The 15,964-nt window shown below is 48.2% G+C and overlaps 1 protein-coding gene across 3 annotated transcripts in view; it reads left to right on the top strand.

Annotated features, from left to right (window-relative positions):
- Nucleotides 1–219: 219 nt before the first annotated feature.
- Sema2b (Semaphorin 2b) overlaps nucleotides 220–15,964 on the top strand; it is a 44,223-nt gene continuing 28,478 nt past the window's right edge. For all 3 annotated transcript variants that reach the window (XR_004468583.1, XM_033377324.1, XM_033377323.1), the window contains exons 1-2: nucleotides 220–476; nucleotides 12,649–13,360. Coding sequence is in view for 2 of the 3 variants with exons in the window: in XM_033377324.1 (XP_033233215.1) it covers nucleotides 13,114–13,360 (247 nt within the window). In the remaining variant the exon portion in view is untranslated. The remainder of the gene's footprint in view (nucleotides 477–12,648; nucleotides 13,361–15,964) is intronic.

The raw sequence follows: 15,964 nt of genomic DNA, 5'->3' as shown, positions 1-15,964 counted from the left end.
GGCCTGGTACTCCTGTTATTTCTAACATTTGTACATGCCAACGCCTGCGCCTGCCAACGTAAACAAACTGTTAAAAATGCCGGCAAGTCGAAAGTGTACCCAGTGTAATGCCAGCAGCGTTGCCAGCAGCAAGCGAAAAGCCCAAAACTGGTTTCGGCCACATGCCACACGAAGAGACACGAACGAGCGGGACGACGAGCACAGAGGAACGACGACGAGCAGCAGACAGCGGCGCAGCGACGAGTTTGTGCCACTCAAAAATGAGCCAGCGTCGCGAACGGTACCCTAGTCCGGATGGTGCAACGTCAGTTAGTAGTGAGAGAAACACAGAAAGAGAGCTTCGATAATCGTGAATAATTTTGTGAGCAGTGCCAAACATTACTGAGAAAAAAAACAACAACAAAAACAACAAATTCAGTGAAATATTCAGAGGAGGAATAATACTTCAGCCGCAGATCTGCACACATTTTTGTGAGGTGAATATACAAATGCCAGTACCCAGTCCCCAGTCGCCGTCCCCATATGAAGTGCCCATGTGTGTCCCCCCAACTTATGGCCGAAAACCTGCAACGCTCTTACCAGCTTGTAGCATCATCAGAGTTACTACCTCAGAGTGGCCTCAGAGCTCAGAGTTACCTGCTTCCAGTTTGTTTCATGGGAGCCGAGCCGAGCCGCAGTCGCTTTGCATTATATGCGTTGACCAGTTGATTCCAACTTGTTTGCAACTCGTTCTCATACCTCTTGGCCCCTGCCACCCTGCCGCCTGGCCACTTCCAACTCTGTACTCCTCAGATTGAAGCTATTTTTGGCCATCAGTTGCCGTTGCCATTTGCATTTGCATTTTTGTAGGGAGCGGGAGACTAGACCCGAGAGCCGTGAGGACGTTTGCCCATTCATTCAACTCGAGAGCGACAAAACATAAATTGCGAATGCAAACGGCCAAATTGTTATTGCCACTTAGAAGCGCTCCAAACGGTATTGCTCTTTCGCTCTTTGCCTGGCCGTTTCTTGGTAAGCAAAGTGTGCAATATCTTGGGCTAACTGCAGTAGCCATGGCCGTAACAGTAGCCACCACCTGGCCGCGACTACAATGCTAAAAAAAAGTGCAAGCAAGACAAAAAACGTTATGCCCAAAGAGCCCGCGATTGCATCGCATGTCGAGGTTATTCCGCATGCCCTAGCCCCTTGCCCCGTGCCCCGTGCCCCGCACTCACAGAAGTAGCCACAAAAAAGCTGCAGCAAGACAGCAACAAAGAACTTCAAAAGCATTCTGGCCAGCACCCCTGCACCGCCCTCTGTTTTTTTTTCGGTGATTATGAGAAGACCAGAACCAGAAAGTGCCGCAGCAACGGGCAACGCTGCAAGCCGATTGGGGGTATGCCCTTACCAAGAAAACAGTTGCAACTAGCGGGAAATTGTACATTCAAATCTAAGAAGTACAGAATGTTCTACAGAAGGTCGTACACGATCCGTCGCTTCATTCGATGAGTATAATGATTTTTCCTTTTGCCTTCTTTCGAATTTTAATTATCAGAAAGGATTTTTTGATTGAAAATAAAAACAATTTAGAATAGTTCGAATCAGTTGAGTTGCTAGTTGAATTGTGAAAATAAAAAAATTAAAACTTGAATCAAAAAACTTTTATATTTCTTATGCAAATTACGGGTGTAAAAATGAAATGGCATGAGCCAGCTGACGAGTTTCAACAGCAATTGCAATTGCAGGCTGCCATTTCCATTCTCCGAATGCGATTCATAATTTGTATAATTTTAAAAGTAGCCTTCATTGGCCGCTGCCTGGGAAACTGCAAGTGCATTTTCCTTTTCCTCAGTTAGAGTATTAATATGCAAAGGGCACAAAAAGCGGCTCAGCTCCGCTCGTTCGGCACAAAAGAACCGGAGAAGATTGGCCAGAACCGAAAAATGATGGAAAAAAGTACGGAAAAGGACGGAAAGGGAAACTACAAATGAAGAAGGAAAAGAGTGAGAAATAAAGGGGCGGCTTGCTCAAAGCGTTTAAGCGCCTTTGACACTCTGTTGGGCAAGAGGATGAGGACGTCGATTGCTGAGGATTCAGAGAGTGGTGCCACGTGAGACAGCTGCCAATCAATGGCGCAGCCTAGGCCCATCGGGGGCAAGTTGCATGTGTGCTACGACTAACAGACAAAAAAAAAAAAAAAACAGTAAGGGAAAACTACAAAAACGTTTCCAGAAATTCTTGTTCTTTACTCCCCTTCCTGTGCTCCATTGTTACGGTGGAATGTGGCCCGTGGAAATTATGCGATAATGGGGGGGAAAAGTTCATTTTCATAAATAGTTAAGTTCAAAGTTGGTAACATTCCCTCAGGAGGCGGTCCCCGATACTCGTAGGCCAGCAAATTATTGGGTAAACAATCAATTGTACGCGAAGGTAGAGACATTTTCAGCTTATTAAATGGAATTAAGCAATTTCTGCGCTATTACCATGAATATTTGAGATCGGGTAAATACAGCGAGCTGGGGATTAAGTTGAATCGTTGGAGAGAGGTCGAGGCCTGCGCCTATACTATTCCTGTTATTGATTCTTGGGCGGCTAATTAATGTTTTCATTGCGTTTTCCTGCTGCCCATCCAGCGGAAGTGTCGTGTGGCCCAATCCCCTGAATGGTTTCCCCCACAACTAAGCAAACATATACTCGTATTGTGGTACTAAAGTCGTACAGTCGTATAGTCGTATAGTCGTATAACTGGCCAAAAGGAACAGCAAAATGTAACCAAATTACGGATAATGGTTTTTTAATTGTAACAATAATTGCTGTCGCCATTGCATGAGCAACGGCTGCAGGAGCAGGAGCAGGAGCAGCAGCAATCAAAGCTGTTAAGAAGGGTCCAAGGGAGAAGGTTCCCTGCTCCTCCCACCCCCGTTGCCCCTGCCATTAATGAGTGCTCTTGCCCAGCTTTTGGATGCCTGCAAATTACCAAGAAGCAAAGGGACAAGCGAATAGGATGTTCATGTAGGCCACTGCCACCAGGGGGATGGGGTTGCTGCCTCTGAACTGGTGATGTATGGTGCTGCCTGCTCCTCTTAGCTTCCACATAATTGTCCATCTACGAATGTGTGTGTGTGTGTGTTTGTGGGTGTATTCCTGTGCGTGTCTATAATTAAGCCAAAAAAAGTGCTAGCCTATGCTTTTTTGATGAAACAAAAGCCAGAAATGAGTGTCTAAACCTTGAACTTGATGTCGGTCCCGCCCTCTGATACGGCTCCAGCTCTTCTTCCTCCTCCCCGTGTGGCTACTGCTGCCTCTGGACTGCGCCCTGTCCTGGTTTTGTTTGATTCTATTCATTGTTCCGTCGGCAGCAGTTGATTATGAGTGTTACTTTTTGTTGGCTTGTTGCTTTACTGCTTTCGCAGCTCCTTTTTTTTGGGGTTAGCCAGCATAGCATACTTTCCTGCGTCCTGCGGTCCCTAATGTGCGCCATTTTGGTTCTGATGCTGTGTGTGTACGTGTGTGTGTGCTGCCCAATTTGCCCAGAGGTCATTATAGACGCTTGCCCGCTTGGCACGTTGCGGCCGCCAACTTCCGTTGCTCATGTTTCTGCTGCTGCTGCTGCTGATGTTGCCCCTTGCTGCTGGTCGGATGAGAGGATGCTGCTGCTGCTGACGCCTCTTGTTGCTTCTGGTGCGGCTCCTTTGAGCCGGTTGGCCTTTATCCACGCCGTGCCCGAAGGGCCTCTGGTTTTGATTCTGGCTCCTGGCATTGGCACTGGCTCTGCCGCTGGCTCTGGCTCTCTAAAGTGGCAATTTGTCTAGTTCTGTAAGCGGCTCTTTTAACGATAATGATGATTGCGCATTGTTGCGTTTTTATTTCACTGCACAAACACAGAAACAGCCAGGGGGACGCACACTGAAACAGTTAGAGGCACACTCGCACTCGCACTCGCCAGGCGACGCACACACAGATATTAACACTTACGACGACATCCACACAACCTGTTCACACACAGATCCAGTCCACTGCAAGTCCATGCCCATGTCCGTGTCCACATCCCTGTCCAACTCCTCGTCCCAGTTATGTTTATGGTTTTCTGGTTTTTATCCTTACTTTTTTTCTGCGGCTTTTGTTGTGCCTGGCTCTTGTTTGCTTAGCATTTTCCGATTTTCATTCATATCCACAGTCTATTCCCTGTTATCTGCTCTGCATTCTCTCCTATTCTCTCCCGCCAGTTCATTCATTCCGGACTTTTTTTGTTTATTATTTTCATGGCCATTTCTTATTCCATTTCGCTGTCTGTCAGCCTGTGTGTGGTCCCATCTCTGTCTGTCTCGCCCTCGATCCCTCTCTCTGCTCCACTGTTGCCTGCTTTCTACTCTCTTTTCGGCCATTTTCCTTCTGGCCAGAACGTGTCGTCGCTGTTGTTAATTTTTAGTGCGGGACAGGAGTATTTTCCCGCATTTGCTTTATTGGCCATGGCCGAAAACTACGATACTGTCTAGACGCTCTCCGCTGGGCCGACGGCTCGTTGGCTTTTCGGTTTAGGGGGCATCCCAATCATTCTCCTAGTAAATCCCTCTACATACAGATAGAATAGATAAATAGTATTCCTATCCTGTGTGCACATTCCGATGGCCAAGTGTATTTTGTTTTGGGCCAATTGGTTCGGCCGTTTCGACCGAATGATTCATATTGCCATTTTGTCGCTTTTTCTGTATTTATTGTTTGAATAAATAGAATTAAAAAGTTTGCATAACATTTGTAAATATTTGGCCACAAATAAAATGCATTTCATATGAATACATTTTCTACAAAATCAATATATGTTTTGCGGTTACGGCTGGTCAGTGCCGTCCTTGTTTCGTGTGTGTCCTGACATCCATGTCATCCGGGCGCTGTCTATCCTGTGCCATGGCGATGGCTATCTTTCGCCTTTTGTGCGACAGCATCAGCTGATTGCTTTATCACAAAAGCGTAAAATGAGCCACGAAAGGGGGCACAGAAGGGTACTGCCCCACACACACATATGGTACTTACACATGCATAACTTAGTCCTGGCAAGAGGCATCCACGTGCTGCATTCAATGACTTTATCGACTGCTAAACGTCGCTTGGCCATTTTGATGCGGACGCGGACGAGGATGTGGCTGTGGCTGGCTGTGCCACACGCTTAACCCACTAGGATCTGCAAACACACACACACGTCACTATAATGTCTACATATAGATACACACACGTATGTACACTTGTCTGATAATTTTTCTGCTTTTGTCGTGTGAGCGTGTGCTCTCTGGCTCGATGTCCTGGGGTCCTGGGGTCCTGAGCCCTCTAAATGTTTATTGCTTCATTCTGTTGCGCAATTTAATCGATGTCTGGCTCTACAGGCTCCCCCATCGCCACGGGTTCGCCCATCGCCCCATCGGTAAAGTTAATTTTAAAGAGCGGCTAATGTAAATCGTCGTATTACGGCACTTTAATGAAACTTTAGATCCCCGCACATACGAGCTGTCCAGCTTTATTGGAGAGCTTGATTTCCACTTAATTCTTGAATAGATTGCGTATCCTTCTGCCACGCCCTTTACCGCCCTTCCCCTTTATCGGTTTAAGCAATTATCTCATAACATAATCCCGTTTCGGGGTCAATCCGTGCCTCATTTTGCGCTCGAATGCCCCTCACAAAGTATTTAAGTAACTCAAGCCGTTGCCAACAAAACAGATTTGGCTGAAAGGAGAGCACTGGGAGGCAGGGCAGCAGAGGATCCACTGGGTCGTAGTGTTAGTGGTGGGGTTAACCCTTTTGTATGCTCTCTGGGATTATGTATTTGTGTTTAGCTTCAAGTTTTTGTCTGCTGCCAGGAGAAGTCTCGACGGCGAAAAAAAAGAAAGCCCAGCCCATAATGAAATGCAAAATCGCTTAAGTTCCCACTGAGGGAGCTCCTTCGTTTCGCTGCTTTTCCACCCATACCCCCCCCAACCCCCAACCCCCGGCCACTGCTCTGTTGACAGCGTGTTAGTGAAAACTAAATGAAATTTTCTTCATGGTTTTGTTCTGTGGGTTTCTTGTTTTTCGTTTGGGTTCTCTGTGTTCGAATCTCTTTATGGAGGACGGCTTTCCGCCTGACTGTGTGTGTATTAATGTGTTTTTTTGGGTAGAGGAGGGTGTCTATTAGGGGTGCTACATGTACATCGCTATACGGAGCAGCATCATCATTATTCTCTTCATCATCATCATCATCTGAGCAGTTTTTGTTGAAGTTGCCATCATAAGCTCGCTCTTACCTTGGCCCCATTGTGCGGCATTGTCCCTGTGCATAATTGAATGCTCAACCACTTTTCAAATTCCACTTTCCATGCGCGTGTGTGTGCGTGTGTGTGTGTAGTATCTGTGTATGACTTCCGCATAAGTGTTTAATTTCCTGTGTATTAACATGCTTAGCAAAAACACATACCGCAAGCAGAGGGTAGAGGCACAGGGTATCCCCGAAACGCAGTCCTTAGACCCCTTTTTCAGAGGACACTGGGGGCTGCTGCTTTTGCAAAAAAATTAAACGGAAAGGTGCGTTTAGACCCCCCTCTGACTGAACCAGAACTCGGAAACGGGGAACCTGTTCCGGGCTGTTCTGGGCTGGGCTGGGCTGGGGGCCGTGGTATAACGATTTGTGCCAACAAATTTATTTAAAAAGGATTATCAGCAGCTAAGCGCCATGCTGGCACACTTCAAAGGCCGCCACACTCACCAGCCCCGCGGGGGCAGAGTGCTTGCCACCCCGTTCGAGCCCCCGTTGAACCTGGTTGAACCAGAAAAAAAAACACAAAAAGCAAACAAAACCCGGGTCCCGTCATATGCAAATTTCAATGTCAAACTCCTGCCACGTTCTGCATTTGAATTTGAATTTGAATTCGAGTTTCGAATGTGAATGTGAATTTGACATTCAATTTTGTTGCCATGCAACACAAAGTGCTTCAAGCGGGGGCAGCCAGAACAGAGAACAGCGTTTAAGTGGCTTTATTTTCACGATGATTTCGGCCTAGGCCAGGGTTTAAATAATCACAATTTTCTCCAGATGAAGTGCCGCTCGACTGATGGAAATTTGATGCTCTTCAAGCCCGAAATCGACTCTTTTATTATGGCATTCCTGCGATAACCTTTTGCCTAAGAAACTGAACTTCCTGACATTTATCTCGTCTCTAGAGGAGGATGGATGGGGGCGATCCGGGTGTATATTGAGTTTTAAAATACCAAAGAAATTTTGTATCCACCGAACTAACTCGATGGATGAACTCCTGCTCTTCCTTTGCCCTGGATTCGATCCGAAAACTCTTAGAAGGCGTGAGAAATTCAATTTGTTGTCACGTCCATCAGGCTGGTGGGAGCGGGGAGGGTGGTGTGGTGGTAGTAGGTGGGGGGTACAATGAAGGAGGTGTTGTGCTGATGAGTCGGGGGTTGGCATTTTCGTGTTATTGAATACTTTAAAAGGTTTTTCGGCCCAACTCCACTTTGCCCCACTCTCTCTCTCTGCTTTCTCTGCTCCCCCCTTCAATTTCTCTCACTCTCCTCGCAGTCGCTCCGTACTTTTGGGGTTGCTCTGTACAAAATTTAAGTTTCGACATTTTGTGCACTAATTGCTGAAGATTTGCTACAAATTTTGGAATATTTCGTTCTCCCTCAATGAGTCTGGGAATCTGCCGCCTGGCTGGGTCGTTGCCTCTCTTCGATTTCGGGTGTGCATTAGTGTTGGTGTTGGTGTTAGTGTGTGTGCATGTGCGGAAGTTCACACACGCCTGAACACTCACACAGCCACTATGCGTCCTGTCAAACGCACTCCTCCGGCCGCTCCTCGAGTAGTTTTCCCTTTTCGAAGCTGCTTGAAAATTTTCAAATTTCCGGCTTTCTCGCTCTCGCTTTCCCCACACTCTTGAGGAAATTGTCTACGCATGTTTCTGGCACTTTTCATGCGGATGCCGCAACTACTCGTATTCCTGCGCTCTGCGGGGATTTTCGCTTATCCATTATTAATACATGATTTCCAAAAGCGTGGAACACAAATTTGCAATTTGCTGAAGATTTGCTGGAGGCTGGTGGGTGGAGGGGGGAAGGGGGCCTGAAAGAGGGCGTGAATTAGCTGCAATTGCCAGGCGGACACGATAAGCATTTCCCATTGCCATTTTCCCATTTCCCCCACTACCTCGAGTGGCTGCCATATGGATTTCCGTTGTCCGTTCGCCGCTTTCCCAGCTCTGACTCCGGCCGTGCCTTATCTCGCGGCTATGTGCAGGGTCCATGTCCTGTCCTGATGTGATAATCCGCAGGAATTAATAAATAAACCATTAACAAATAAACTAGAGACGTGGCAGCGGCACGGGGTACGGGGCACGGGGCACGGGCCACGAGACATGAATGTGCGTGCCGCCTGGAACCCTTATCAACGATGGGCGGCAGGTCCACCACGTCCCACCCCTCGTCAGACAGACTTGACTTTTCTGCAAACATCAGCAAATAAAAGCCAAGGACTCACACCACCCGTACGGAACTCTGATGCAACATTTCCCTCTGCACCGCACAGTGGTGCAAGATCTGTTATCTGTAGGAAATTTACATGCGTCTGGGCATCAGGGTGCCCACTGTACTGCCATGGCTGAGGCAGAGGTCAATGTTTGCTCATAAATTGCCAAATTGGTGGGAGAGAGGGCGGCAAGGTCTGAGAGGGGGCGTGTCCACCTCGAAAAAGAAGTGAGGACAAAATGCAAATGGCTTTTGTGCGTGTGCGTGTTTGTGTTTATGTGTATCTATGTGTGCGTTTCCTCCTGAAACAGAAATTCCAGTCAATTAAATAGAAATAAATGAATAATTGATAGTTTTCAAAGGCTACCAGAAGTCTTCGCTTCGCTCTGAAAGTTTTACCTTGAACCCAAAAGCCCCTACTAATTAGAGAGGGAAAAAGAGCTACAAAGAGAGCGAGAGAGACGGGAGAAGAAGGGTTATGGAAAGAGCATCCCCCCTGTGTCCCTGTGTCGGAATGTCATTTGAATAATTTAAAATGTTAGACGCGTTCGATGGCCAGACTTTGACACTGACCATGGAGCCCCATTGCTGAGCCACCCCCAAAAAGGGGCAGACCGTAATGGGTGGCCAGGGGGCCGCTGGGCGGCTTTGGATAGCCACAATGACGTTAATGACAGTGACGAGCGGTTGTTTGCCTCAGTTCTCGACCAAACATTTGGCAAAAACAAACAAATCCACTGCACGCACGTACTCCAGGCGACACACTCGCACACAGATACGTGGTGCCACACAGACACTCATAAAAAACAATCAAAATGCAAAACGAAGCCAGGCAGAGCAAAGAGAGCACACCACTGGGAGTGTCTGTAGATGTGCGTGCCACCACCGGGAGGATCAACAGCAAACACAAATGGTTCCTGATTGCAGCCAGGAAGCGGCTGACAGAGGGGTCACAGAGGCGGTGCAAGTCTGTCCGTCTGTCTGTCGGTCTGTCTGGCTATGCGACTAGAATTCAACATTTTGCCGCCATTAAAATCAAATTGCACTTTCGTGCAGCAGAGGCCAGGGATACCCAAACCAAAGGAAAGCTGGGACAGGAGGCAGGCAGCAGGATGAGGCAGGAGACAGCCTGAAAGAAGGTTGTTTCAGGCAGGAGGCACGAGGCACAGAGCCACGAGCCGCGTCAACGTTTTGGCAATTTCAGCAGAAATATGGCTCCCGTTTTTCCGCCTGCTCCTGTTCTTCCATTTCCCATTTCCCTTTTCCCATTTGCCACTCCGCTGTTCCTCTTTTTTTATGATTAATAAAAGCCAAATGTAAATAGTCAAAACGAAATGAAAGCAAGCGTCGCACGGCGACCTTCAAATGGATGCAACGTCGGGCTGGGATGGGGAGGGGCTCTGCATCTCTGTCGCATTGCCGCACAGCCGCCGCTCCCCCCTTTAGGACTTTCGCTTAATTTCTATTAGCATTGGGCGCTCTTGCTCTTGCTGTTGCTGTCTGTTCGTTTTCATTGCTGCGGCACGCGGCACAGGTTGCTGAGGTTACCCCAGAGAGGGGGAGGGTGTGAGAGAGGGACTCTGCAGCTGTCTGGCTGCCTTGATTGTTTGTATTTCTCATGGCACTCGATGTCAGTCAAAATCGCTTCGTTCTGTTCGTCCCCCTCCACTGCTCTGTGGGCTATCTACCCCCGGAACCACCACCCATCCATCCACCCATCCATCCACCCATTTAAGCAACCAATGAACCCACCCACTTTGTACTGCTGTTTGTTTTACAACGTTTTTAACTTGTTTGCAAGGATTAGGTAAGCAACTCAAACAGAAAAGGACGAGCCAGTGGAACAGGACCCATCAGCAGTACCAGTACCACGGCCAGGACCCATCGCCATCCTGTATGCAATGGCAACTCATAAAAATAGATAAAGACAAGGCCTCCAATCTGAACCTGAACCTGTTATCGCTGCCAGGGGTCTGGGTCTGGGTCTGGTTCTGGCCTGGTGGGTGCGAGTCGATTGCCCTGGCTGGTTGCTAGCCCGCGCCCCGCCCCCCTGCAACAGCCGCTCAACAATTCCTGCCAACATTAAATGCATCGAATTACATTTTCTATTAACCAGAGCGGGAGCTACTTTGCCACGGAGGCGGGAGGGGGGGAGGCAAGGATGGGTAACCAGGGACAGCCCGCTGAGAGGGGGGCCGCTACGCAACGGGATCGTGTGGCTACTTTGTGTGTGCCCCCCTTGTGCGGGTGTGTTGCAGGGGCTATTGAATTCTGGGGCATGCAGCCCTTAGCAAATGTTGCTCGTTTGTTTGCTGCTTGTTTTACAATCCACTTTTTTAACGCTTTCGCGCTGTGATTCCAACGTCCTGCCAGCGGGCTTCAGCTTCAGCTTCAGTTCCTGCCACGGACACGGCTACGGATACGGCTATGGCTACAGCTACGGCTCCGGGTCTGACATTGTTGTGCGGCGCCTTGAACCTTTTACAGTCAGCCTTGGTCCTTGCCCCTGCCCGCGTCTGTCCCTGCCTCCGTATCCCGTCTTGATTGCATAAGTTTTTTGTGTTGCGCTTTGGCTAAGAAGCCGCTGGCTGCACGCCGTTTAGTCCCCAAAACCCCTGCCACCTCACCCACCCACCGCCCTGCCCTTTCTTCAACCACCGCGTTGGTCTGGCTTAAAGTTATGAAAAGTTTTGTCGTTGTTTTGCCTTCTGGCTCGGCTTTTCTTTGGTTCTCTTTTCCTCCTTTTTGCTGGCGTCGTGTTGGGGGGTTTTTCCACGTATTTGGTTCCTCTTTAAGCGCACATTAATCAAAGTTTTTCGTTGGCTTAGTCAAAGTTTGAGGGCATTTATAAGGCAATTGTGGAGCTCTTTTCGTTGTACACGGCAGGTGTGTTTGTGGCAAGGTCCTGCTCCAGCTCCAGCTCCTGCTGTTCCTGCTGCCGCACCTGCCGGGGAGTGGCCCCGATCTTTTGACGACTGTATTGGACATTGAAGCCATATGGCATTGGGGCCACAAATTGTCTTGGCCCCTACCTCTACACCGAGCAGCAGCACAGCAGGCTGTCAAACAAAAACCAACGAAAATTCCCTAACAAAACTTTCCCATTCTTGTGGTCAAAAGTGGTCGTCGGTCCGTCCAGCTCTCCGTCTTCGGACGGAATGTACAGGTCAAGTCAAGCTGCATAAACAGGAAAAGTAAGCTGAATGACTTGCCACTCGGCTGTCTGAAGGTTAACGCACACAATCATGCACCCAGACGACACACAGATACTCACTAAGACAAAGCCTAATTGTCAGTGTCTGGCCGTCCTGCCCTGCCCCACAGCCGCAACCCATTCCCTGCCCCCTTCTGGGTGTGTGCCGCCGTAGGGCCTGTCTGAGTGACTAATGTCTGGCTTTAGAGAACTTTTTTGCAGCATACAATGTTGCATTGCAAATTGAAACACGCGACTGCCGGCGATGCTATGGCTATGCGGGAATATATAGAAAAAATCAGCAGAAACTTTGCAAAAGACATTTCGACTGGGAGATACCTGACATTTTTCCTATAGTATATATGTGTGTCTGATAAATATTTGTGAAAGAACGGAGTTCCATTGCAATGGAATGAAAGGCAACAGAGCACAGCATACCCTTACAGTCTACAGGGTATAAGTAGGATTTCCCAGACATGCTCACACACAAACACACATACTCGTAGATGCAGTTACTAATACAAGCGTATGCATAAATAATAATGCACGAGAATGGCTTTAAGTGCAAGCGTCTGCTAGGCCCAAAGCCCTGTTCCACTCCGCTTTGCTCTCCTCTTTATATTTTTTCCTATTTTTTTCTCTCTTCACCCTCCCCTCCCTCAGACTCCTCACTTCACTCGTCTAGCCGTCTGCCTCTCGGCTTGGCTTATCCCGGTGGAGCGAGGGGGGCAGCGAGTGCTTTGTATGCACTTCAGCTTTGAATGTGTCTGCATTTACCCTTGAAAATGTAGCCATTGTTTTGCTGCAGACTCCGTTGCACGTTGCACGTTGCACGGTGCACGCTGCACGCTGCATTTTGCAAATGAGTTCAATACACTTGGCATAAACATAAACATTACTGGGAAATCCACTCTGTCCGTGGGATATTTCCCTCTGTCTAATGCGCAAACTCCGACTAATAGTGCTCTCCCGCTCACAGGTGTCTGAAGCAACAGCCGAAAGGAAGCGGAAACGAAGCCCGAAGCCAGTTCGTGGACGAACCGAATGCCATCGCCATCGCCGCCGCCGTCGTCGTCGTCGTCGTCCTCCGTGTGGGTGTTTATTTAACACAGTTCCTCGTGCGCCGCGCGTTCAGTTCGTGTCCGAAGTCCGTGCCGTACGCGCTCGCCTCCGACGACCGCCCCAACGCAATCCGGCGAAAGCAGAGATACAGTGACAGAGACGTAAACGTAACCGTAGATAGTCAGGTGTCGCGCGTGAAATGTGAAGATCGGTGGACCCGTAACCAAATGTCGCTCAACGTTAACCGTGCTCAAGCTCCGCACTCACACGTCTCCCAAATAGTGGACCAATAGTGCACTCCGTACAGTAATCCGCAACAAGCTCGAGTAACCCCCCCTCCAACAGAGAACTATATAGTGCATCCAGAATCAAGGAAGACAATATGTGCTCCATGGGGAACCTGCGCCCCCAAGGCGCAGACACTGGCCGCAATCGCCGCCGCCTGCACAGCAGCACCCACAGCCCCCTCAATCGCCTTAGCCGCCTCAGTGCTCTGCTCCTCGTCCTGGGCGCGCAAATAATTTATGTGGAATATGCTCGGGCGGATTATGAGAACACTTGGAATTTATATTACGAGCCGCCCTGTTGTTCGGGAACAGCTGCCGGCCATCATCTGCGCCACCACAAAGGTAAGTCGAAAGGGAAGCGTAGCATTGGCTCCTCCGCAGAACCGGAGGAGTCCTCTGCATATTTCATGTCGCAATTTAAGTTGAGGTAAGTGAGTGAGGGACTTGGCTAATTTGCGGCAAGATTAGGTCTGGCATAATCAGTCCCCAAAATTTAGTTTTCCACCTAATGGAAGGCACATCTCATTATCCCAGAATTGAATTCTAGGCCAACCTATTTGATACTTCCTCGAACATCTTTCGTGACAAGAGTCGTCATGGAGTACTGTTAAAGATATACAAATATGCAGCAGAATTTAAGAACTCTTCAATCTTTCCCAGTGGCGCCTCCGTGTGGGTCTGTGTGGAGCTTTCAGTGTTGTACAAATAAAATGGCTTAAACGTTTCTCTTTCTGCACTTTGTTCAGACATTCACATTCTTGGCCAGCTAAGCCCCAGCATACAAAACTATTCACAACAATAGGCTTGGGCTTCGGGTTGGGGGCTTGGGGCTGGTTTCGGGGCGGCTGGCGTTCCATTCGAATCGAACTTTGGGAAATAAGTCAACAGCTTACATAGCCGCGAATGCCAAGAACTTTCTTCTATGTGTAAGTGTGTGTGTTTCCCTTTTCCCGTTTTTCTCCTTTTGTGGCCCAAAAAGGAATAATTTTCACTTTAAGCGGATTTGCTGTTGCCGCCCACGTCTGATGGCCTGATGGTGTGATGGTGTGATGGTGTGCTGCTGATTCGGGCTCTGATTCTGCTGCTGCTTTTCCTTGATTTGCCATTTCGGTCCACTTCCGTCGGCGACGTCTGTTATCCTTTTCATCGTGTCTCGGGGTCCAGGCCATTTGGCAACCGGGACTCGTACTGTTCGCCCACTGCCACTGCCACTGCCACAGCCACAGCCTTTGTTTTGCCATTGTTTTATTTCATCGGCAAGACATTTCTCTTCCGTGTGTGTCCTGGAGAAGGGCAGGGAAGTGTGCAGCACAACTTATAGACTCATTCGCGCGCAGCAGCCTGTGCTTCCTTCCACTTTACTTTTCCGGGAGTGCTCTACGCTCCGTTTCTCTACGCTTCTGTTTAGTTCAGCTCTTTTCTCTTCTTTTCTGTTCGGTTCTGTTCGGTTCGGAGTGAAATTAAAAACTTTTGCCTTTCAGTGCAGTCGTTGTTTTGTTGTTTGTTCAATTGCAGGACCTCTCCACCCTACTCCCTTCCATTCCCCCCCCACAGAACCCCATCTTGACCGTCACTTCCGCCACTTAAGATGTGCTTTATTTTCTCTTTCTGCTTTTTTTCAACTATTAGTGTTTAATTAGTTTTCAAGTGGAGTTTTTATGGACCCAAAGCCGGGCTTAGCCCCGTCTGAGATTTGCTGTCCACACTACTGTTGACTATCAGCTTTTCCGCTTTTCCTTATTCCCTCTGTAGCTATATATATATAATTAAAACCCATTTCGCATATCGGATAAACGTGTATAATCTACCGCACACAGAGTAATCCGATTTGCTCTCCAAGGATCGTTGCTGCCAAATGAAGTTATAATGCAAAAGTTTTTAATATTCACGAGGTATTATGACAGACCAGGCCCTCGCCCCCGCCCACGCCCCGCCATTATGTGTGAAAATTATCCTTTGTTAAGCATTTTTATTTACATAAACAATTTTGGTTGCGTTAAAGATTTCCCTTTTTACAATTACTGAAATCTTTCCGTGGAAAGGGGGATTTTTCCGGCCACAGAAATGCAAACAGAAACGGAAAAGGGGGGGTGGGGGGGGGGGGGGGGGGGAAATGCGTGGGATGGAAAAAGAAAGCGGCAAAGATATTTTCAACTTCATAAAAGGTTGCGAGACGGGAAATAAGCAACAAAAAATCGCTCCCAAAGTAGGGAAAACCAGAGAGAGGGAAAGAAAGAAAGCATATCAGATGTTTGCGTTGTTAATTAAAGAAAAACAAGCAAAAGTTTAATGGCGAATATTAGCGGAGGGCTGTCTGCAGTGGACGACCCACACCTTGGCCGTAGCTTTAACGTGGCCAAAAGTTGCGGCCATTGCGTAAATAGAAGCAGCTACAAAATACAAAAAAAAACCACCTCGGAAAAGGGGTGCAAAAATACACAAAAAACTTGGCTACACTTTGGCTCCCTCCTTATTTCCCCAAAGCACGCAAAGCCCCCTCACCAGCCCAAAAAAAAAGCGGTGGAAAAAGGAAAACAAGGCAAGGAAAATGAAAACTGTTCATTGCTCTCGTAAACTTAAAGAATTTCGGGCATTTAGCGCTGCTGGCAGCCAGCAAAAGCTGTTGTTTTTCCCCAGTTTCTTTTTGGGCTACAAAACGGGAAAACTTTCGGCCAGGTTCGGGGGTTTCTGGCCAGGTATGCCGGCTAAATTAGCCCTGGCCCTGCTCCGCAATTAAGCAGCAATTTTCAGCTGAAAGCGGCTAAAAGGAAAGGGCAGGCCGACGGGAGCTCTTCATACGTAAGTCCATCAGCACATTTACACACAGGTCCCAAAAAGCCCCTGTGGATGCTCAGAGGCTCACACAATCGATATGTGGCTGGTGGTGCGTATACGCAATATAAGGATATGCCAGAAAGTTAAGAAAAATCAATATCTCCCACATAT

Source organism: Drosophila pseudoobscura, chromosome 3 (assembly GCF_009870125.1).
Source record: "Drosophila pseudoobscura strain MV-25-SWS-2005 chromosome 3, UCI_Dpse_MV25, whole genome shotgun sequence".
NCBI classification, from domain to species: Eukaryota; Metazoa; Arthropoda; class Insecta; order Diptera; family Drosophilidae; genus Drosophila; species Drosophila pseudoobscura.
Note: the sequence above shows the minus strand (reverse complement) of the source record. Positions and strands in the feature narration are given on the sequence as shown.